The 21,296-nt window shown below is 56.7% G+C and overlaps 1 protein-coding gene across 1 annotated transcript; it reads left to right on the forward strand.

Annotated features, from left to right (window-relative positions):
- Positions 1–350: 350 nt before the first annotated feature.
- Positions 351–21,172, forward strand: LOC128898700 (electroneutral sodium bicarbonate exchanger 1-like). Its single transcript, XM_054174635.1, is given in 23 exon segments — positions 351–421; positions 636–796; positions 1,128–1,259; positions 1,428–1,532; positions 1,535–1,757; positions 2,120–2,207; positions 2,462–2,608; positions 2,775–2,866; positions 3,329–3,503; positions 3,647–3,780; positions 4,676–4,921; positions 5,023–5,128; positions 5,317–5,478; positions 6,107–6,220; positions 6,580–6,741; positions 7,073–7,324; positions 7,678–7,746; positions 8,288–8,461; positions 8,553–8,687; positions 9,092–9,180; positions 20,054–20,183; positions 20,833–20,911; positions 21,078–21,172. Coding segments are annotated over 23 exon segments (3,126 nt in total). The 5' UTR covers positions 351–365.
- Positions 21,173–21,296: the final 124 nt, after the last annotated feature.

The raw sequence follows: 21,296 nt of genomic DNA on the forward strand, positions 1-21,296 counted from the left end.
GCTGGCAAGGCAGTTCCATGCATAATGGACTGAGGCTCCTCTTCCTTAGAGGGATCCTGGCATTAAAAATGGCCCTGTGGGGAAGGGAAGCTGCCCACCCTGAGTCAGAGGTGGAAGAGATGCTGCTCCTGCTCCATGGCTGTGTGCAGGCCTGGGCAGAGGAGGAGTCCAGGGGAGAGGAGGCAGCCCAGCATCTGTGGCTGAACTGGTGCTCTCTTGACATGAGAGTGGGACAGAGCTGATTCAGGCAGGCTGAGAGCACAGAGCTTTGTCTTCTGCCCCCAGCCAGCCCATCCCAGCGGGTGCAGGCCATCCTTGGGAGCCAGGAGGACGAGCAGCACACTCCCCACAAACTCTTCTGCCAGATGGCTGAGATCTGCGTGGCAGAGGGTGAAGCTGCTGAGTGGAAGGATGCAGCAAGGTAAAGCCCTGCTGCTGGCAGCGGTGGGAGAGGAGCCCTGGGCCAGCAGCACTCAGAGCTCTCCTTTCCTCCCTGAGGGATGCAAAGCTCTCACAGCTGCTGCTGCTGCTGCCAGGAGCCTTCTTCTCTTGCTACCCCCCAGCTCTGTCAAAGGGCTGCCAAAGCTGGGGGCACTTTTCCCATCCCTGGGGCTGATCACATCCTGTGTCTGCAGGTGGTTCAAGTTCGAGGAGGACATGGAAGACGGTAGTGAATGCTGGAGCAAGCCCTACGTGAGCACACTGTCCCTGCGCAGCCTCTTGGAGCTGAGGAGCTTGATCAGCAGTGGCACAGTGCTGCTGGACATCGGTGCCAACAGCATGGAAGAGATTGCAGGTACCCTGCGTTCTGTGTCCCTCTGGCAAGAGCCCAACTCAGCTGCCTCTGCTGCCCTTCCCTCCCCAGTCAAACCCTGCCCCAAAGGCAGGCTCCTAGCCAGGAGTCCTGCTGTGGGTTTAAGCAGAGGCTGGGTGCCCAACCCTGGCACTGGGTTTTGCCTCCAGGGTGGGATCCTCTTGCAAGCAATTTGTGGGGTTAGAGAAGCGACTGCAGAGCATTCTCCAGCCAAAGAGAAGCAGGGGTCAGGGCTTGGCAGGTTGCTCTTAGAAACAGGGTTGGGACTGGGGGGTTCTGCTCTGATGGCTTCTTTCCCTCTGCCCCCCCCCAGATGCCATCCTGCACCAGCAGGGACAGAGCTCAGGGCTTGATGAGCAGGCACGGGCGAGAGTGCGAGAAGTGCTTCTGCTGCAGCATCACAACAAGGAGAGGAAGAGCTTCCTTGCCAGGGCTGTGGCCCGAGGTGAGCTGTTCTCCAGGGCAGCTGCTGAAGGCTTCTGCAGGGCTTGGGTCCCAGCAGGCTCATCCTGGCAGAGCAGTGGCAACCTGCCCACCTCTCCAAGTGCCTTTGTTTCCCTACCAGTGTCAGCACTCAGCCCTGAGCCTTCTGCAGACGCTGCTGTGGCTGAAGAAGGAAGGAAGCAGGAGAGCTCCACAAGGGCTTTAGGCAAGGTGAGAGCCCTGCAGCTTTCTTCTGCCTTCAGGGCCAGACTGGCTCTGGCAAGGTGGCCCCAGGGTGGGCTGCAGAGCGTCGAGGGCTTTGCTCTCGGGGCAGCTGCCTGAGGATTGCTTCTTGTGGCCAGGAGGAGCTGCGCTTGCTGAAGAGAATTCCCAGCGGGGCCGAAGCCTGCAGCCTGCTCGTAGGGGAGCTGGGGGCCCTTCAGCAGCCCCTGCTGGCCTTTGTCCGCCTGGCCCAGGCTGTGCTGCTCCCGGGGCCGACCCAAGTGCCCATCCCAACCAGGTCTGAGTGAGAAGCACACAGCTTTGCTTTCCCAAGAGCCCCACACCACGGCATCCAGCTCCACGCATCAGTGGGGCTGCCAAGGGAACAAGCCCGCCCCCCTCCCCCCCCACCCCCCCCACCTGCCCCCACCCCCCTTTTCTTTGTGTCTCCCTTCCCTGCTGGAGCTGTGATAGCCACCAGCCCATCTGAATGGCCCTTGGCCCCAGACTAAGTTTGGGATCGATGCTGATGAATTTCAGATTCATTGCCTGTGTGTCCCCACTGGAGCCAGACTCTGGGCTGGCAGCTCCTGGGGCTTTCCTTGGGTGCTCTTGGAGCAAGGACACCTTCTTCTTCCTCATCTTGCTTTTCTTGCCCAGGTTCCTGTTTGTTTTGCTGGGGCCAGCAGGAAAAGCCCAGCAGTCCCATGAGGTCGGCAGGGCCATGGCTACTCTGATGATTGATGAGGTACCACCAGATAAGGGAGCTCTGGGTCACCTCTGGCTTTAAGCAAAAGGCTGTGGGGTGCCACTGGGGATGGGGACCTTGTGCAGGAGATGATTGCACCTGCCACAGTGGACAGATGTTTGCTCTGGGGGAATGTTGCCTGCCCCCAGCAGGAATGGTGGGGAAGATTCCCCTGCATTCAGGCAGGAGCCGATTGCCCCGGAGAGGGCATCCAAGGGGGGCTGTCCTCTCAGCAGCTTGCCTCCTGCTGGCAGGTGTTTCAAGCGGTTGCCTATAAAGGCAAGAAGCCAGGGGACCTGCTGGCTGGCCTGGAAGAGTTCCTGGAGCAGGTGAAGGTCTTGCCAACAAGCCAGTGGGATCCCTCCATCCGAATCGAGCCCCCGGAAAAGGTCCCTCCCCAGGTGGGTGCTGCAGGGAGGGAGGCGTGAGGGGCATGGGCAGCGTGGCAGCACGGCTGGGGATGTGCTCAGGGGGCCAGGCTCTCCAGGTGCCCCTCTGCCAGTGCCAGAGCCAGAGCAGGAGCAATGCTCACAGGTGGGCATCTGTACCTTGCTCCCATTTTCCCAGGAGAAAAGGAAGGTGCCAGGAGCTGTGGGTGGCAGTGCTGCGCCCAGCGAGGCGGCGAGACACACTGAGCCTGAGCTGGAGCGGACAGGAAGGTGATGTGAGCTGCCCCTGGGTGGCCTTGGTTCTGCTGGCCTTGGAAACGGGAGCCTGCAGCTGCCCTTCTAGCAGGGCTCTGGCCTTAGCTGCTTTGGGGCAGGGGCTGCACAGCTCCACCTCCCTGCCCTGGGCCCGGCAGGGGGAGAGGTGGGCAGCTGGGCTCAGGCGCAGCGGCATTGCCCCTGCTTTGCTGGATTTGGGGTGGGGGCAGAGGGGTAGAGACCCCCAGGGAGAGCACTGCTGCTGCTCAGGGTCAGAGGGGAGGGGCTCTGGGCTCAGGCCTGCTTGTGCTGCAGGAGCTCTGGTGTGTGCCTCCCTTTCTCCTGGCTATAAAGCAGGCTCCAGCAGACCTGTGCTTTGCAGCCCTGCAAGTTGCCCTGAGCTTGTGGCTGCCCGTGTGCAGCAGAGAGCTGCACAGCCCCTCCCGCAGCACGCTCAGGCTCTGTTCTTCCCTCCAGGTTCTGCGGAGGTCTCCTCCAGGACGTGAAGCGCAAAGTGCCCCGGTTCTGGAGCGACTTTCGGGACGCCTTCAGCCTGCAGTGCCTGGCGTCCGTCCTCTTCCTCTACTGTGCCGGCATGTGCCCTGTCATCACCTTCGGCGGCCTGCTGGGGGAGGCGACCCAAGGCTACATAGTGAGCAGCTCTCTCTGCCGGCTTGCACGGGGAGGGCCCGCCCTCGGGCACAAGTCCCTGCTGCGCTCACCTGGCTTTGCTGGGGGGTTTTGCCTTGCCCTGGATGATCTCTTTAGTGCCTGCTGCCTCTCTCCCCCGCACAGAGTGCCGTGGAGTCCCTGATGGGTGCCTGCCTGTGCGGCGTGGTCTATTGCCTCTTTGCTGGGCAGCCTCTCACCATCCTCGGCAGCACCGGACACATCCTCGTCTTTGAGAAGATCATCTACCAGTTCTGCAAGTAAGGCTGGCTGCCACAGCCAGGGGCTGGCAGAGGCTGCAGCAGGAGACAGGGAGGAGGAAAAGATGCTTGGGCTTTGCTGTTCTGGGTGGCAGTTGTTAGGTTTCAGTTGGCCTCTGTGTCAGAGCTGGTGCAGGCTGCTGCTGCTTTAGTAGGTGGTGGTGCAGGGGCTCTGAAGGGTGGAGGAGAGGAGTTGTGGGGGGTCGGTTCGCAGCAGGTGACTGGGCACAAACCCAGCCAGTGCTGGTGTTAGGCCATGAGAGTGATGTGAGAGCACAGCACCTCCCACAGCCGGCGCCTGACCTCCACTAGCCCCCAGGGCCTTAACCCAACTGGTGATAGAATAGAATAGAATAGAATAGAATAGAATAGAATAGAATAGAATAGAATAGAATGAACCAGGTTGGAAGAGGCCTTCAAGATCATCGTGTCCAACCTATCATCCAACACCACCTAATCAACTAAACCGTGCAACCAAGCATCCTGTCAAGCCTCGCCCTGAACACCCCCAGTGACGGCGACCCCACCACCTCCTCGGGCAGCCCATTCCAATGGGCAATCACTCTCTCTGTGTAGAATTTCCTCCTAACCTCCAGCCTCAACCTCCCCTGGCGCAGCCTGAGACTGTGTCCTCTTGTTCTGGTACTGGTTGCCTGGGAGAAGAGATTAACCTCTGCCTGACTACAACCCCCGCTTCAGTCTTTGGCCTCTCCTCCCGCGGCTCCAGAGCCCAGGCTGTAGCCCCGAGGCTGTCTGTGGCACTTGATGGAGACTGCCTTCCCCCCACCCCCAGCCTGGCCACGCTCCTAAACTGCTCCCAGGTTTGCCCAGGGAAGGCAGAGCTGGCAGCCCCGTGCTGGCCTCTCCCCCTTCCCACCTGGCTTTGCTTCCCTAGGGAGCAGGCACTCTCCTACCTGTCCCTGCGGGCGTGCATCGGGCTCTGGACCACCTTCTTCTCCCTGGTGCTGGTGGTGACCGACGCCAGCTCCCTGGTGCGCTACATCACTCGCTTCACCAAGGACACCTACGCCTCCTTCATCTGCCTCATCTTCATCTACGAGGCTCTGGAGAAGCTGAGTCAGCTGCGAGTCACCTACCCTCTGCACATACCCATCGCCATCGACTCCCTCACCAACTACGGGTGAGTGCTGCCCTGCTAAAGGCCGCTGCCTCTGGCCAGGAGCTCAGGGCTGCCTCTCCTTTGCCTTTTCCTTACCCCTCTCCTGGCTTCTCTCCCGCCAGCTGCAAGTGTGTGGCACCAGCCCAGCCCAGCCTCGAAACCCTGCGTTTCTGGGAGAGCATCAAGCTGGACGTGCCTGGCATCGCCTGGCAAAACCTCACGGCGACTGTGAGTGCCCCGAGCCACTGCTTCCTCGTGCCGCCGCCAGGGGGCATCCCCCCGGTGCACAAGGCAGAGCCCTTCGGCTGGGAAGGGGCTGCCAAGCGTGCTGCTGCCAGATCCTCCTCACCCCCTCCTTACCCAGCGTGTCCTGGCCACACCTTCACCGCCTGTGTCCTGACTCTCTGTCTCTCCAGGAGTGCCGGCACTTGCGGGGAGAGTTCCGAGGCCCTGCCTGTGGGCCCCATGGCCCCTACGTGCCTAATGTCTTCTTGTGGTGCTGCATCCTCCTCTTCTGCACCTTTGCCCTGGCCAGCTTCCTGAAGAACCTGAGGAGCAGCCCTCTCTTCAGCACCAAAGTACCGACAGTCTCCACCTTCCTTTCCCCAAGCAGTCTCCACCACCACTTGCTCAAGCTGGGAAATGCCAAGCTGGAAGGCGAAGCTCTGCACCGCCTCGGATTCCCTCCGCTGCCTTCTGCGGATGCAAACTGCTCCCAGCATTTCCCACCTGCCCTGCCCCCTACCCCAGGGCCCCTTCTGTGTTCTTTCTTTTCTCTTGGGAGGGGGGAAATTGGGTCTTCCACAGTTAGCTTTGGTTTACACACACCCCCTCACACCCTCCCCCCCAGCCCCGTGCCTTGCCTGCTCGGGGGCAAAGTTGTTTCCAGCGCAGAGCTGCCCTAGAAAAAGCCCCAACTGCTCCCCCTGAGGCAGGAATGAGGCTGCAGAGCCTTATCCCATCGTGGCTGCAGTAGCAATCGATCTGTTAAAGGCTTGAATTCAAGCAGCCCTTTCCCACTTCATTCAGCTCTTCCCATGTCTGACCCTAGCTCTCACAGCCACGGTCTGGAAGCAAGGGATGAGGCTGCAAGTGCTCAGGGGGGATTTGCTGCCCCGGCCTTGCTGGTGTTGATGGCCCCAGCTTCTCATGCCACAGTGTGGCCCCGTTGGCAGTGCCCCCCTCAGCTCTGTTCTTCTCCCCTAGGTACACTCCCTCACCAGGGACTTTGCTCTTTTCCTCACCCTGGTCACCATGGTGCTGATCGACTCCCTGGTTGGGATCCCCTCGCCCAAGCTCCAGGTGCCCAGTGAGATCAAGGTAATGAGGCTGCTTGGCTTGGCACTGGCTTCAGCCCTCGGGGGTGCCACAAGGGAGGGGATGGCAGGGCAGGCTGGGGCTGAGCCTGCAGGACATGCTGGTGCTCTGCCCATCTCCTCTTGTGCCTCCAAGGCACGCGTTCTTTGTGCCAATGAGAAGCCAGCCCCTAAGCTGGGCACCTCCAGGAGAAGGATCTGCAGGTGCCTGCAGAGAGGCCACTGGCACTGCTGGAGCCCACCAGAGAGGGTGACCTGAAGCCAAGGCTGGGAGATGCTCTGCCTGAGGAGGAGAGAGGCAAAATGCAAGGCAGGGAAGTGTCTGGGCTGAGAGCTGCTGCTGAGGCCTGTGCTTTGTTGCAGCTGACCAGGGACGACCGCGGGTGGTTCATCAGCCCCCTAGGACCCAACCCTGTGTGGACAGTGTTCGCTGCGCTCATCCCAGCTCTGCTCTGCACCATCCTGATCTTCATGGACCAGCACAGCGCGGTTGCTGTCGTCAACAGGAAGGACCACAAGCTGAAGGTAAGAGGCTGCAAGAGATGAGCCCATCCCACCCCGCCCTGGGCTGCAGCCAGCATCAGGCTGGGTGGCAGGATGCTCTCCTGCAGCAGTGGTGCCCCAGGGAGCAAAGCACAGGGGAGCTGAGACGAGCAGTCTGCTGCAGCAGCACATGGAGCTGGGTGCAGGAGAGCAATGTGCTGTGCTTGTGAAGTGGTGGCAGCAGCTGAGGGAAGGGAGCCTTCTGCTGTGCTGCCAGGACCGGCTGAAGCAGGGGCAGAGTCTGACTTGTGAGGCTGCCCTTGCTCTTGTGCTGTGGGATGCTCTGCTCCTTCTTTCGCTGCCTTCCTTGCAGAAAGGACGTGGCTACCGCCTGGACCTCTTTGTGCTGTCTGTGCTGCTCGGGGTGTGCTCCCTGATGGGCCTGCCCTGGTTTGTGGTTGCCACTGTGCTGTCCATCACCCACGTGAACAGCCTCAAGGTGGAGTCTGCCGGCTCAGCTCCAGGAGAGCAGCCCAGGTGCCTGGGGGTGCGAGAGCAGAGAGTCACCGGCGTGATGGTCTTTGTGCTCATGGGCTGCTCCGTCTTCCTGACCTCGGTGTTAAAGGTGAGAGGGCAATGCAACCCCCGACCAGCACCGGCTTTGTGGCACTGAGACACACACATCCCAGCCTCTGCAGCCGCCGGGAGCTGTGGAGCGGAGGAGGAGGTGATCCCCGAGCCTGGGGCTTGAGCTGTGCCGGGAAGCAGCTTGGGCTTTGCTTTGCAGCCCTTCGGCCCCCAGCGGGGTGCGCTGGAGGCAAGCGAGCAGCGCCCAGCGCTTTGGGTTCCAGCTGTCTTTGAGGGCCAGCCCTGCTGGGGGTTCAGGCGGCCGTGGGCAGCGCCCGCAGCGCCCGCAGAGCAGGGTGGTGAGCCTGCCAGTGCCACGGCAGGCACAGACCGTTGCCTTCTCCTCCGCAGCTCATCCCCATGCCTGTGCTTTACGGCATCTTCCTCTACATGGCTGTGTCGTCGCTCCGAGGACTCGAGGTACCGCCTCAGCGGCAGCCTGCAGCACGGCTGCTCCCTGCTGCCGCCTCGGCCCGGCAGCAAGGCCAGCGCCGGGCCGCGGCAAAGTCTCTCTGCCAGCGCGCAGGGAAAGCATTGGGTGTGAGGGAGAGGTTGGTGGGGGCCCAGGAGATCTCTGGGGCTGGCAGCAGCAGTTCCTCGGCGTGCTCGGCTCAGGGGCTAGGGCAGGGCAGGGTTTGCTGAGGGGAAAAGGGGGGAATTCAGTGCCGAGGGAAGGCAGCTTCCACTGCTGCTGGCAGCGCTTGCAGGGGCGTTCAGTGGGCCAGGAAAGGTAGAGAAGAGAACAGCATGGAGGAAGGGCAGGTCGGTGGCAGCTCCCGTGGGCAAGCCGGTTGGTAGCTGGAGGGGAGGGAAAGTGGCTGCTGCCCCCAGGAGGAGCGTCCAGAGCAGGTTTCGGGCCGCCTCCTTTCAAGCAGCATGCTGCAAAGAGCCTCCAGGTGTCAGCAGGGCCAGAAAGCTTCTGCAGTGCTCAGCTGGCAGCTCTTGGCCTGTGCCTTTGCAGTTCTTCAAGCGCTTGCTGCTGGTTCTGATGTCAAGGAAGCACCAGCCGGACTACATCTACCTGCGGCACGTCCCCCTGCGCAAGGTGCACCTCTTCACCTTGACCCAGGTCCTCTGCCTCACCGTGCTCTGCCTCATCAAGATGTCCCCTGCTGCCATCATCTTCCCCCTGCTGGTAAGAGCTGCTGCTGCTCAGCAGGCCATGTCTGCAGGGAGATGGAAGGCTCAGCTCTGGCCTCACCCTATCTGCCCTCTTGTTTGTGAAGAATTTGGCTGTGGTCTTGGTGCGGAAGGCGATGGAGTTCTGCTTCTCCAAGCGGGAGCTCAGCTTGCTGGATGACCTTCTGCCAGAGAGGAGGAAGAAGGAGGAGAGTGCCAAACCCGAAGGCCAGCAAGAAGAGGTAAGGCCTGCTGGGTGCCTGGGGCTGGGCATCTCCCTCAGGCTGGGAGGTTGCCTCTTTCTAGCACAGCTTCTCCTGACATGTTGGGGGACCATCAGAACTCCGAGGGAACTGATCCTAAGGGCCTGGATCCCGCTTCAACCCCTTGAGTTAGCACTGAGCTTCCCCCTCGGAGAGCTTTCTCAGTCAGTCATTTCTCATCAAGATGATGATTGTCCTTTTGCCAGGACAGTGCTTTTAACCCTCCCCAGGTGCTGGCAGTGAGCTCTGCCCCCTGCTGCACTGCCAGCGGAAGCTGCCCCGGCTCAGCAGCAGAGGGCAGCGGGCAGTGATGTTCCTGGCTCTGGAGTTTCTCTCTGCTCCAAGCCAAGACAGACAGCTTGATTTGTCCCCTTTTATGGCAGGAATCCATGGAAGCTGCTGGTCCCAATCCAGTTCAGCTGGAGCTGGGGAAGACGGGCGACTTGGATCCCCCAGAGCAAAGCAGGGACAGGTAAAGCCCCAGCAAGGGCCAGGACCCTCAGCAGGATTAGCTGGCAGGTGTCTGGTGTGGTTTTCTCCACTTGTATCTTTGGGGTGGAGCATCCCATAGGAAGCAGCAGTCAGAGTGGTGGGACAATCAAATGTGTGGGCAAGGCTGCCCGAGGGGATGGCAGGGCTCTGACCCTGACCAGAACTCGTGGTGGACCCCAAAACTTGCATCATCAGGGACCTGACAGTAGCTGCAGAGCCTCATTCTGAAACAGGTGGAGCTGCAGGCAGGATCTGTGCCAGCTGTTGCTAAGCCCCAAGAAGAGCCACTCCATGGAGCTGTTGCTCTGCAGCTCTCAGGCTTGCCCCTCACAACTCCTCCTCCAGCCAAGCCTCCCATGCTTATGCTGGGCTTTGATTCTCCAGGTCCCCTGTTCCTCTTGCCAAGGCTGCTAATGCCCTTGGTGACCTCAGTTCCCCTCCCCAAGACTGCCATGGAAAACCTCTCTTGCAGGGCTGCTCCTGTTGTAATCCTTATCGAGGCTGAGAGGGTGGGAAGCACTGTGCAGAAGGCTGCCAGCACCCCCAGCAGCAGCAGGCTGAGTTCTGGGGAGAAAGAAGTCAAGAACTGCTCAGGAACGTGCGAAGCAGCTGGCAGGCCCCAAGCCCTTGAAGGACAGGAGTGAGAACGTGACAGGCACCAGCCCCGCACACAGTGCCCCCTGCACCTACTTTTGCTTCCAGACTCCATTGTTACAGACTCTGTTGTTAGGAAATCTGTAGTTGTAGACTCTGTTGTTCTAAACTATTGCTTATACACTCTCTTGTTATAAACTTTATTGTTATGAACTCTACTGCTTCCAGACTCCATTGTTACAGACTCTGTTGTTAGGAACTCTGTAGTTGTTGACTCTGTTGTTATAAAATATTGCTTATACACTCTCTTGTTATAGGGTTAGGGGTTAGGGTTAGGGTTAGGGTTAGGGTTATACACTCTCTTGTTATAAACTTTATTGTTATGAACTCTACTGCTTCTCAACTCCATTGTTACAGACTGTTGTTAGGAACTCTGTAGTTGCAGACTCTGTTGTTCTAAACTATTGCTTATACACTCTCTTGTTATAAACTTTATTGTTATGAACTCTACTGCTTCTAAACTCCATTGTTATCAGCTCGGTTGTTATGACACATATTTCACCGTACCATCAAGGGTTTCATGATTCAGACTGGTGATCCAACTGGTACAGGAAGGGGCGGTGAAAGTATTTGGGCAGGAGAATTGGAAGATGAGTTTCACTCAACTTTACGACACGACAGACCATATACTCTCAGCATGGCTGATGCAGGACCAAATACGAACGGATCTCAGGTTTTTTATAACAGTGGTTCCAACTCCATGGCCAGACAACAAGCCCAGTGTGTTTGGACGGGTGACTAAAGGAATGGAAGTTGTGCAGAGAATCTCAAATGTAAAAGTCAATCCCCAAACTGACAAGCCCTAGGAGGACATCAGTATCATTAATATCACAGTGAAGTGATAAAGGAGATGAAGATTCCAGACAGAAGTTCAGCTTCCAGTGGACACAAAAAAAAGAAAAGAAAAAAAAAAAGAGGGGGAAAAAAGTCAGCTCAGCTCCAGGAAAAGCTCGGCACCATAGGAGCCAAAACAGGACCGAGAAAGAACAGGAGCATTTCTGAGAACTTCTGGACATAGGAAGTGCCAGGACAGAGCAATGGCTAGTTGTACTGTTTTTAATGAACCTAAAGTGCCCTAAGATTGTATTCTGGTACTTTTGTATTTTGAAGTAAAAACACCTGGATGTTTGTTACGAAATCTGCTGGTTTTCTTGCATCTCTTCGATGCAGAACTGAAGATCAAACCCCACGCCCTGCCTCGTGACAATGGCTGTAAAATATGATCACGGTGTCATTTGGAAATTGTTCATGCTATTTCCGTCTTTTGTAACTACTTACAGGTTCTAAAAGAAATTAGAATACATAGAATAGAACACATAGAATAAACCAGGTTGGAAGAGACCTTCAAGATCATCGCGTCCAACCCATCAACCAATCCAACGCCGCCCAAGCAACTAACCCACGGCACCAAGCACCCCGTCAAGTCTTCTCCTGAAAACCTCCAGTGATGGTGACTCCACCACCTCCCCAGGCAGCCCATTCCAATGGGCAATCACTCTTTCTGTATAGAACTTTTTTCTAACATCCAGCCTGAACCTCCCCTGGCGCAGCCTGAGACTGTGTCCTCTTGTTCTGGTACTGCTTGCCTGGGAGAAGAGACCAACATCCGTCTGTCTACAACCTCCCTTCAGGTAGTTGTAGAGAGTAATAAGGTCACCCCTGAGTCTCCTCTTCTCCAGGCTAAGCAACCCCAGCTCCCTCAGCCTCTCCTCGTAGGGCTTATGTTCCAAACCCCTCACCAACTTTGTTGCTCTTCTCTGGACTCGTTCCAGCAAGTCAACCTCCTTCCTAAACTGAGGGGCCCAGAACTGGACACAGTACTCAAGGTGTGGCCTAACCAGTGCAGTGTACAGGGGCAGAATGACCTCCCTGCTCCTGCTGGCCACACTGTTCCTGATGCAGGCCAGGATGCCATTGGCCCTCTTAGCTGCCTGGGCACACTGCATGCTCATGTTCAGTCTACCGTCGACCAGCACCCCCAGGTCCCTCTCAGCCTGACTGCTCTCAGCCACTCTGACCCCAGCCTGTAGCTCTGCATGGGGTTGCTGTGGCCAATTTTATGGGTAATAGGTTGGACTTGATGATCTTGAAGGTCTTTTCCAACCTGGTTCATTCTGTGATTCTACTTCATCCTCTTCACAGTATTAAACTCGGTTGTTCTGAACGTGGTTGTTAGGAGCTCTGTTGTTAGGAGCTCTGTTGTTAGGAGCTCTGTTGCTGTAAACTCTGTTGCTGTACACTCTGTTGTAAGGAATGTTCTAGAATGTTACCATCTTGAAAAGAATTGAAATAAAACACAAACCACAAACCACAAAAATCATTTAACGTGAGCGGTCTCCATTCCTTCTCAGGGGGAAACACACAAGTGCCAACAGGATGGGACCCAAAGCAGGCAGAATTGGCTAAGAGGGAGTTGCAAGAGCAAAGGAAGCAGCCGACAGCTCCCCTCCCCTCTGTGTATGTCAGTCACAAAGGGCCTCTGCTAAGTGCCTCCCCTGAGGTCTTGCTGTCAAATCAGCAGGAGGCTGTGTGAAGAGGGCAGACACTGAACACAGCCTCAACTGCTGAACTGTTAGGACAGAGCAAAGGCTTCCCAGGCTACTGCATGTTAACTTCTCCCCCCAGAGGAGTGAAGAGCCTAATTGAAATGCAGTTGGGATGTGTGATGCAGGGGGTGCCATGTGAAGGGGGACATGCAGGAGGCGTTTCAGGGAGACCGTAAATCCTGAGTAGCTCTGCCAGGGGGGAAAGGGAGAGGGAAATGTGTGTCTGGGAATTGAGGCTAGAAGGGAAGCTCTGCCTTCCAGCAATGGGAGAGACCCCAGAGGGAATTGTCCGGTGGACTCTCCCTTGCTACAAATAAAGTTTTACAAGATTCCTCTTGTCTCCTCTGTGAACAGGCTGACAGACCACAGGATGCTAGGGGTTGAAAGGGACCTCCAAATATCATCCAGGCCAACCCCCTGGCAGAACAGGAGCATAGAATCCAGCACAGGTCTCACAGGAACACATCCAGACAGGGCTGCAAAGGCTCCAGAGCCTCCTTAGGCTCCACAACCTCTCTGGGCAGCCTGCTCCAGGTGTCTGGAAGCCTCCCAGGCAAGAAGTTCCTCCTCATGCTGATCTGGAACCTCCTGGGCTGCACTTTCCATCCATTGCCCCTTGGCCTATGCCAGGGCACAGTGAGCACAGCCTGTCCCTGTCCCTCCCTTCCTGACCACCAGCCCTCAGACAGTTATAGACATTTTTCCTTACACTTTGGATGCTCATCCTGGTGGGTTGGGGCTGTTGGTTCTACCTATACGGATACTGTGTCTCCTCATCAGCCTTGCAGGCCCCAGCAAGTCATCTGGGAACCCTCAGATGGGAATTGCTCCTGGGCTTTGTAAGGGTATGGAATCACACAGCTCAAGGGCTGTGCATAGCATTACAGAATCACAGAACCACAGAGACACAGAGACACCTGAACACTGGAGGTGCTCAGGAGGAGACTTGATAGGGTGCTTGGTTGCATGGTTAGTTGATTAGGTGGTGTTGGATGATAGGTTGGACTCAATGATCTCGAAGGTCTCTCCCAACCTGGTCTAGTCTAGTCTAGTCTAGTCTAGTCTATTCTTCTACCATGTTTTGGTTTAATTGGAACTCTCGATTCTGATCAGGGAGCACCTTTTACCTCAATGGTTTGAAAGGCCCTAACTTCAGAGATGTCAACAGAAAACATCTAACTTAGACCTGAATCTCATAATCAGCTTAATTGATTTGAGAATATGTTCACATGGTAACTCAGCAGTCTGTCATGGTCAAGTAATAATGTCAAAGAGTTAAAGGGAAGCTCTCATCCCTCTGTGGCGGTGGCCATCCCTTGCGGCTCGAGTGGTAACACCTGGTGATTCAGGTGTGAGAATGCGCAGCTCCAACCCTGCACGTGCGCTACAGCCCTCTGTGGCTCAGCCATGATGCCGTGGCTCAGCCATGATGCCGTGACGCACGTTGAAATCCAGGCCATAACTGGCAAAAGAGTTTCTGTTCTCTCTCATTGTTTCCCCTTTTGCTGTGAGCCCCACCAGCGTTGAGCCAACGGCATGGTGTAAGCTGCCTTGCAAAACAGAACCGCTGTAGATTTTGTTGTTAGGGCAAGGTGAGAGTTGTCAAGAGTTTGAAGGCTCGTGTGGCATGAATCTGTTCGAGCCTTCGATCTCTCTACATAAGCACATTCAAGAACTGGAATAGAGAGCAACACATTTGCAGACTGATAATGAAGACTGGTTGGAAGCATTGTGTAAAGGATGGGCCTTCTCTGCTTGGTTTCTTTCGCTTGTTAGAGCTGGGTCATTAATACTGCTAATTGTGATTGTGATGTTACTGATGTTGCCTTGCCTGATTAGTCTCTTGCAAAGGGCCCTGCAGCAGATGATCAAACCAACATTTGCAGCAGAAAACCAAAAGCGGGGAATTGTGGGAAGCTGTGGTGAATTTGTGGAGCCTTTGATGGGCCAGAAGAGATTGACCTTGCAAGTATTGCTGTGCATCGGTGAGCAAATGTTGTTATGTGCCCATGAATGAATACATTGTCATGCAGCTTAGCGTATCTGGCAAGCCCCTGCAATGAATGTGGAGTTAGTTTAAGGCTGAGAAACTGCAAGAGAAGAAATACACCGGTGGTTACAAGAATCCAGGCTTTAGCAGGGTGGAATCTCATAGCCGAGTGGTTTCAGTGCAAGAAATCATTTAGCATGAGGTAAAGTGTAGATATCCTTACTGCAGGGCTATTGCTGTAGTGTAGAAAAAGGTCGCATTGGAGTTAGCATACAGTAATTTGTAGGATAAAGAGGTAAGGAGAACTGGGCCAAGAGAGTCAGTTCGGACCAGCTCCTGCAAAGCGGAAGAGGGCGAGGCCGAGGAAGGAACCAGGAACGCGGCTCAAGAAGCTCTGCCGAGGGCTGCAACCACGTAGGGCTGAGACCGCCGGGTAGCGTGGACCCGAGCGGACCTCTTCTGATGCTCTATGGAGCCCTGTTGGTCCTGGGACAAGCACAAAACTGCAGTGATTGCATAAGTGCCACCCGACAGGGGAAGGTGGTTAGCCAAACCTTGGTGTATCAGCCCATCTACGAGTGTAAGGGAGCCAAATGAAGCCCTTGTGATATGAATCTGAGAGAGTATGCCCGGGGTAATGGAAATGGGAGGATAACCTCTTATGATCCGAAGGAGAAGCCCTCTCAGTATTGGAGAGAGGTGAGAACAATAGCCAGCAAGGAGGCTGGTAGGGAAAAGTGCGATTTTCACAAAGCTCAGTGAGCCACAGTGGGTTAAGTTGGATGCATGTGATGCCATAGAGGATGATTCATATGCCAGTTGTGGAAATATGGGATGGAGGAGAATGGTGGAGACGCTTGGGAACAGTAGTAGGGGAATTGTTTGGGGGATTATTGATCATTCCTCGTAGGATTCCTTGTCTCACGAGACTTATTCGGACTATAGTTCGGGACATGGAATTCACTGCCACTCGGCTAGGAACCAGTAGAGAAGATCAGCAACCTCTCCTGGTTGTAAAGATACACCAACCAAAGCCAGAACCAACCAAAATTCAGCTGGTTTTGGCCAAACCGGAAGCTAAGGCACGAATTAATGTGCGTTCAAAAGAAGAGGAGGGGGTTGTGATGAGTGGAGTGCTAATTCCTGTCCATCAGGTGATTTTGATTAAGAGGAACTCTAAAGCAGAAGTATGGAACTAAAAAGTGGGAGAGGGAACCAGACACAGGAAATTGTAAGATAGGAGTAAAATGTTTTCTTTTACTATAAAATGTTCCTTATTCTTTGCCTTTGCTATCATTGTTTCTATTTGGTTTGCTTGATTCTATTTACGTGGAAGCCTGAAGAGTAGAGTGACATATTAGTGTAATTAGGGAAGCTAACAGCTTGTGTGAAAAATAGCCTGTGTAACAATAAGCTGCTGAAGGAGGTGCAAGGAGAAGAATCTTCCTGCTTTCCTGCCAGCTGCTGCCAGCGTGCCAGGGAAGAGACTTTGCGAGGACAGAGCTGAAGAAAAAGAATTCCAGGGAAAATGAAGGAAGAAGGAGGAAGAAAGGAGGCAGCGGCCCCAGGGCACAGTCTCCAGGCCTCCCTTGGCCTCTCCTGTCACTGCAGAGCAGATTCCAAGGTGCAGTTCTAAGAGCTCCCTTACCCTCAGCTTACAGCCAGGGACAAGGAGAGGACAGTTCTGCATTCTGCAGCTTCCAGGGTGGTGGCAGAGCCAAAGCAAAGCCACAAGCAAGAAACATACAACCAAGTGTGATGTAGATGTGGCACACAGGGAGCAAATGCCTTTCCTTCCCCTTAGCCCAGCTGCTGGGACACTCCCTCCATGGCCCCACCACAGAGGCCATCCCTCTCAGGTACCAGTGAGGGAGGGAAGAGTTCACTGGAGCCAGGACCCCAAACCAGAGCCAAGACCAGGCCGTGATGAGGAGCCCTAGAATCACAGAATGCTTTGGCTTGGAAGGGGCCTTCAAGATCATCTAGATCCAAGCCCCTGCCATGGGCAGGGACACCTCCCAGCAGCCCAAGCTCCTCAAGGCCTCATCCAGCCTGGCCTGCAACACCTCCAGGCAGGAGGCAGCCACAGCCTCCCTGGGCAGCCTGTGCCAGTGTCTGCCCACCCTCACTCTCAACAATTTCTTCCTCCTCTCCACTCTCAATCTCTCCTCTCTCAGCTCAAAGCCACTGTCCCTGGGCCTGGCACTCCCAGCCCTTGTCCAAAGTCCCTCCCCAGCTCTCCTGGAGCCCCTTCAGGGACTGGAGGGCTGCTCTGAGGGCTCGCTGGGGCCTTCTCCAGGCTGAACAGCCCCAACTCTCCCAGCCCTTCCCCATAGGGAAGGTTCTCCAGCCCTCTGGTATCTTTGTGGCCTCCTCTGGACCTGCTGCAGCAGTTCAACACCCGGAAGAAAGTGGAGAATGCATCCAAGGGAGCAGAGAAGAATTTTGTGTTTGGAAGCAAGAGAAAGGAGAGCAGGAATCAGAGAGTGCTCCGGGTGCCGCAGGGCTGGCAGCCCTTCTGCCACTGCTGCACCACAGCAGCACACACAGGGACACACTGAGGCTCAACACCAGCAGCCTCCCTCTGCCTGCAAAGTGCCCCTCCCTGTGCTGCTCTGGAGCTGCTCAGTGCCAGCAATGCAGCCAGGCTCACTGACAACACCTGCATGGCTTTGTTGGGAATGCTCCACATCACCACAAGCTGCTTCTGCTCTGTGCTGGCACATCCCAAAGGCACATGGTCACTGCTCTCCTTCAAGGGCTTGGAGCCTGCCAGCTGCTTCAAGTGTTGCTGAGCAGTTTTTGACTTCTTTCCCCTCAGAACTCAGACTGCTTTTGGTGGTGCTACTGGCAGCATTCGACACAGTGCTTTCCACCCTCTCAGGCCAGATAGGAATTACTGCAGGAGCAGCCCTGCAAGAGTCCAGCATGAGTTCTGGTCAGGGTCAGAGCCCTGCCATCCCCCCCTGCAGCCTTGCCCACACATTTGATTTCCCCACCACCGTGACTAGGGTTTCCTATGGGATGCTCCACCCCAAAGATGCAGGTGGAGAAAAGCACAGCAGACACCTCCCAGCTAATCTTGCTGCCCCTGCTCCCAGGCTTCCCCTGGGGAGGAGCAGCAGTGCTGGCACTTGAGGAGAGCGGCTGCTGCTGTAGCCCCCAAAAGCGGGGCAGTGGCCAGCAGGGCTCACTTGCCTGACTCTCACTGATCACAGCCCAGCTCTGCTCTCTCGAGGGAGCCACCGAGCTGGTTCTGATCTGAGCTCTCCCCCACCATGTGGCAGCCTCTGCCCTCCTGGGTGTGCAGCCTCAGCCAGGGAGCGCACACGGAGGCTTGGGGCTGGCCCTGGGCAGCAGGAGTGGGGCAGGAGATGTGGGGGGTCTGATGGTGAGGGTGGGTGGGTGCAGGGCAGCATCTTGGCATGCAGGCTGCAGGGGTGCCTGAGGCGTGGGTGGCTCTGTGTGTCCATGCAGAGCTGCTGGGACTCCTTTGGCCGCTGTGTGTGTGTGAGGGGCAGGGGAGCTGTGCGTGGAGCACACTGAGCTGTCTCTGTGCCTCTGTGTGGGGGAAGGATCTGTGTCATGGACTCACAGGAGTGGGTGGCTTGGCAATAAACCTTTAAAATCAAGTCCGACCGTGGCCCAGCACTGCCCCATGTGCCTCAGCACCATGGCTGCTGTGTCATGGGCTGAGGCTTATGCCTTGAGCAAAGTACAGAGAGGAGCTCCAGGAGGTGCAGAGGGGTCCAGGTGTGAAGAGGATATTTGTAACCTTTGGGTATTTCCTTCCCATCACTCTGTTCTCTGACTCTATTGCAGCTGGCAGCCAGCCCAGCTCTTGCCTCTTTCCCTTCCCTCTCTTCTCCCTGGATGCAGGCAGCTTCCTTCTCTGCTGTGGGGAGAGGATGGTTCCAGGCTTGGCTGTGCCCTTCAGGGCCAGACCAGGCCTTACCTGCGGCCTTCGGGGCCAGACAACATTTTGCCTGCGCAGTTTTGTGCCTGAAAATAGTGTGGCCAGCAGGAGCAGGGAAGTCCTTGTGCCCTGTGCCCAGCACTGCTTAGGCCACACCTTGAGTCCTGTGTCCAGCTCTGGGCTCTTCAATTTCAGAAGGACATTGAGACTCCTGAAGGTGTCCAGAGAAGGGCAACAATGCTGGGGAGGGGTCTGGAGCACAAGGCTGGGGAGGGGTCTGGAGCACAGCCCTGTGAGGAGAGGCTGAGGGAGCTGGGGTTGCTTAGCCTGGAGAAGAGGAGGCTCAGGGGAGACCTTCTTGCTCTCTCCAACTCCCTGAAGGGAGGTTGTAGCCAGGTGGCGGTTGGTGTCTTCTCCCAGGCCCCCAGCACCAGAACAAGAGGGACACAGTCTCGAGCTGTGCCAGGGGAGGTTTAGGCTGGAGGTGAGGAGAAAGTTCTTCCCAGAAAGAGTAATTGGCCCTTGGAATGTGCTGCCCTGGGAGGTGGTGGAGTCCTCATCCCTGGAGCTGTTCAAAGAAGGCTTGGATGTGGCACTTGGAGCCACGGTTTAGTTGTCGTGAGCTGTTGGGTGACAGGTTGGTCTTGACGATCCTTGAGGTCTCTTCCAACCTTATTGATTCTGTGATTCTACTCTGGGGGGATGGATCAGAGCCCTGGGGCTTATGGCAAACCCCAGGTGGGGGCAGAGAAGGAGTCCTGGGCTTTGGGTCTGCTTGGAGGTGTGGAGAAGCCTTTGGCCTTTCGAGTCTCCCCCAGTGGCCATTAAGCAGAAGAGCTTTAGCTGCCCCCCAGCACACTTCCCAATGGAACTGACACAGTCAGACAAGCTCCGAGAAGCAAAGGCAACATCCGAGACAGAGTTGCTTTCTTTAATTACTTTGAAAGGCATTTTAGAGCCTTTAGAGTCTGCCCCAGTGCCCATGAACCCCAGACACCATGGCAGTGCCATCCTGCCCTGTCAGCTGCTGCCCCAGCACCAAGTGCTGCCCCACGGCTGGGTGCTGCCCCTGTGACAGGGGGAAAGAAGAAGGGTTGAGAGTTGTGGGTTTGTTGTGGATCACTTGGAGTTTTCCTGTAGGGAACGGTGCCTGTGGAGTCTCTGTGCCCTCAGTGTTTCCCTAGGACAGCAGGGGCAGCAGTGCCAGCCCAGCACATGCCCACACAGCCCTGTGCCAGGCTGTGCCAGGCTGTGCCAGGCTGTGCTCCTGGCCCGGCTGCCTGGGCAGCCGCACTCAGGCCAGGCTGGCAGCGCTGTGTGGGCACAGGTACTGGCCCTGCCCCAGCCGCCCTGCCCTGTGGGAAGCCCTTGGCGCTGGGGGGCAGGCAGCAGCTCTCCTCTTGCCCTCCCAGCCCCTCCCTGCTCCCTGGCAGCAGATCTCAGCCCCTATGGAACAAAGGCAAACAAGGCCCTGAGCAGCTTGGCCCCCAGGGCCGCTCCAGAGCAGGCCCTGCCTTGTCCCCAGCCTGCCTTTGGTGTCTGTTGGGGTCTGTGCACCAGCCCTGCTGGCCCTCCTCTTCCTCACCCCATTCCAGCCCAGGGGGACTTTTGCTTTCCTCTGTGCCTAGGCCTTTGCTTTCCCTATGACTCTGACTGCCCCCATTATGAGGTCACCATGGGCCATCTCTTTCTCCAGGGTGTTGGTGCTCCCTGGGAGCCACTTGAGCTTCAGCTCCTCTCCGTGCAGGCTGCTCTGGGGTGCTGGGGGAATCTGCCCCTTGGTTGCTCTCCAGGTGCAATTGTCTCCCAAGGCAGCCAGCGAGGCGAGGATGGACGAGAACGGAGGATACCGAATGGCCTCCCTGAAGGAGTTACTGGTAGCGTGGCTGGGGCTCTGCCCAGGGGCCCAGCATCCCCCACAGACAGGGCAAAACCGTCCCCCACAGCCCATAGGCATTTCCCAGGGGGCAGAGGCATGGGCAGGAGGAGATGCGTTGCTCTGCTCTGCTTCAGCCTCGCTGCTCAGAGCAAGGAGGGGATGGGAAGGAAAACCTCCTGCAAGCCAAAGCTCCTCCAAACCTCTCTCCAGCTCCCTGGAAGGAGGCTGGAGTGAGGCTGCTGTTGGTCTCTTCTGCCAAGCAAGAAGTGACAGGATGAGAGGGAATGGGCTTGAGTGGTGCCAGGGGAGGTGTAGATTGGACATGAGGCAAACTTCTTTACTGAGAGGTCAGGCACTGGAGCAGGCTGCCCAGGGAGCTGGTGGAGTTGCCATCCCTGGAGCTGTTCAAGAAGCTGGAGGTGTGGTGCTTCAGGACACAGTTTAGTGCTCCTGCTAGCTGGGGTCTGGTTGGACTCAGGAATCTTAAAGGTCTTTTCCAACCTTCCTGAAGTCCACGTTTTTGGGTTTTCCTGGAGGAGGAGGAGGGGGCATGCAGAAATGGGATCCTTGTGGACTTGTGTGGGCACAGGGGGGGAGGAGGTAAAGGACCTCTAGACAGCTCTGCCCCTCTTGTCCTTGCTGAGCAGGAATACGACGAAGAGGCAGTGATTGACCAGGGCAAATGGAGCAGCACTGCCAGCTTGCACTATGAGGATGAGTTGGAAAGTAAGGCTGCACGGAGAGCCTGGCAGAGGAGCCAGCAGCCCAGTGCCTTCTCCCCAGGCACCAAGGTGGTGCTTCCTCCTGGGAAGGGCTGCTCTGGCTGAACAGTGGCACTGCCTCCCCCACCTCTGCAGCAGCAAGAGCACTGCAAGTGACTCTTCTTTTGCAGGCCACCGTGCCCGGGACGTGGGCAGGAGGCGGGTGATGAGAAGCCGATCCCCCCGCTGTGGCAGGCAGGGTGAGTGCCCCCAGGCTGTTCCCTAAGCTCCTTGGGCTGTGTGCACCTGGGGGCTTCTGCAAGCAGCTCCCTGTGCCTCGCTTGTGTGGCTTGCTGCCCTCCTGAGGCAAATGGCAGCGTTTAGCAAGGCCTCCTTTGGCCAGGCTTTGC

Source organism: Dryobates pubescens, chromosome 30 (genome assembly GCF_014839835.1).
Source record: "Dryobates pubescens isolate bDryPub1 chromosome 30, bDryPub1.pri, whole genome shotgun sequence".
NCBI classification, from domain to species: domain Eukaryota; kingdom Metazoa; phylum Chordata; class Aves; order Piciformes; family Picidae; genus Dryobates; species Dryobates pubescens.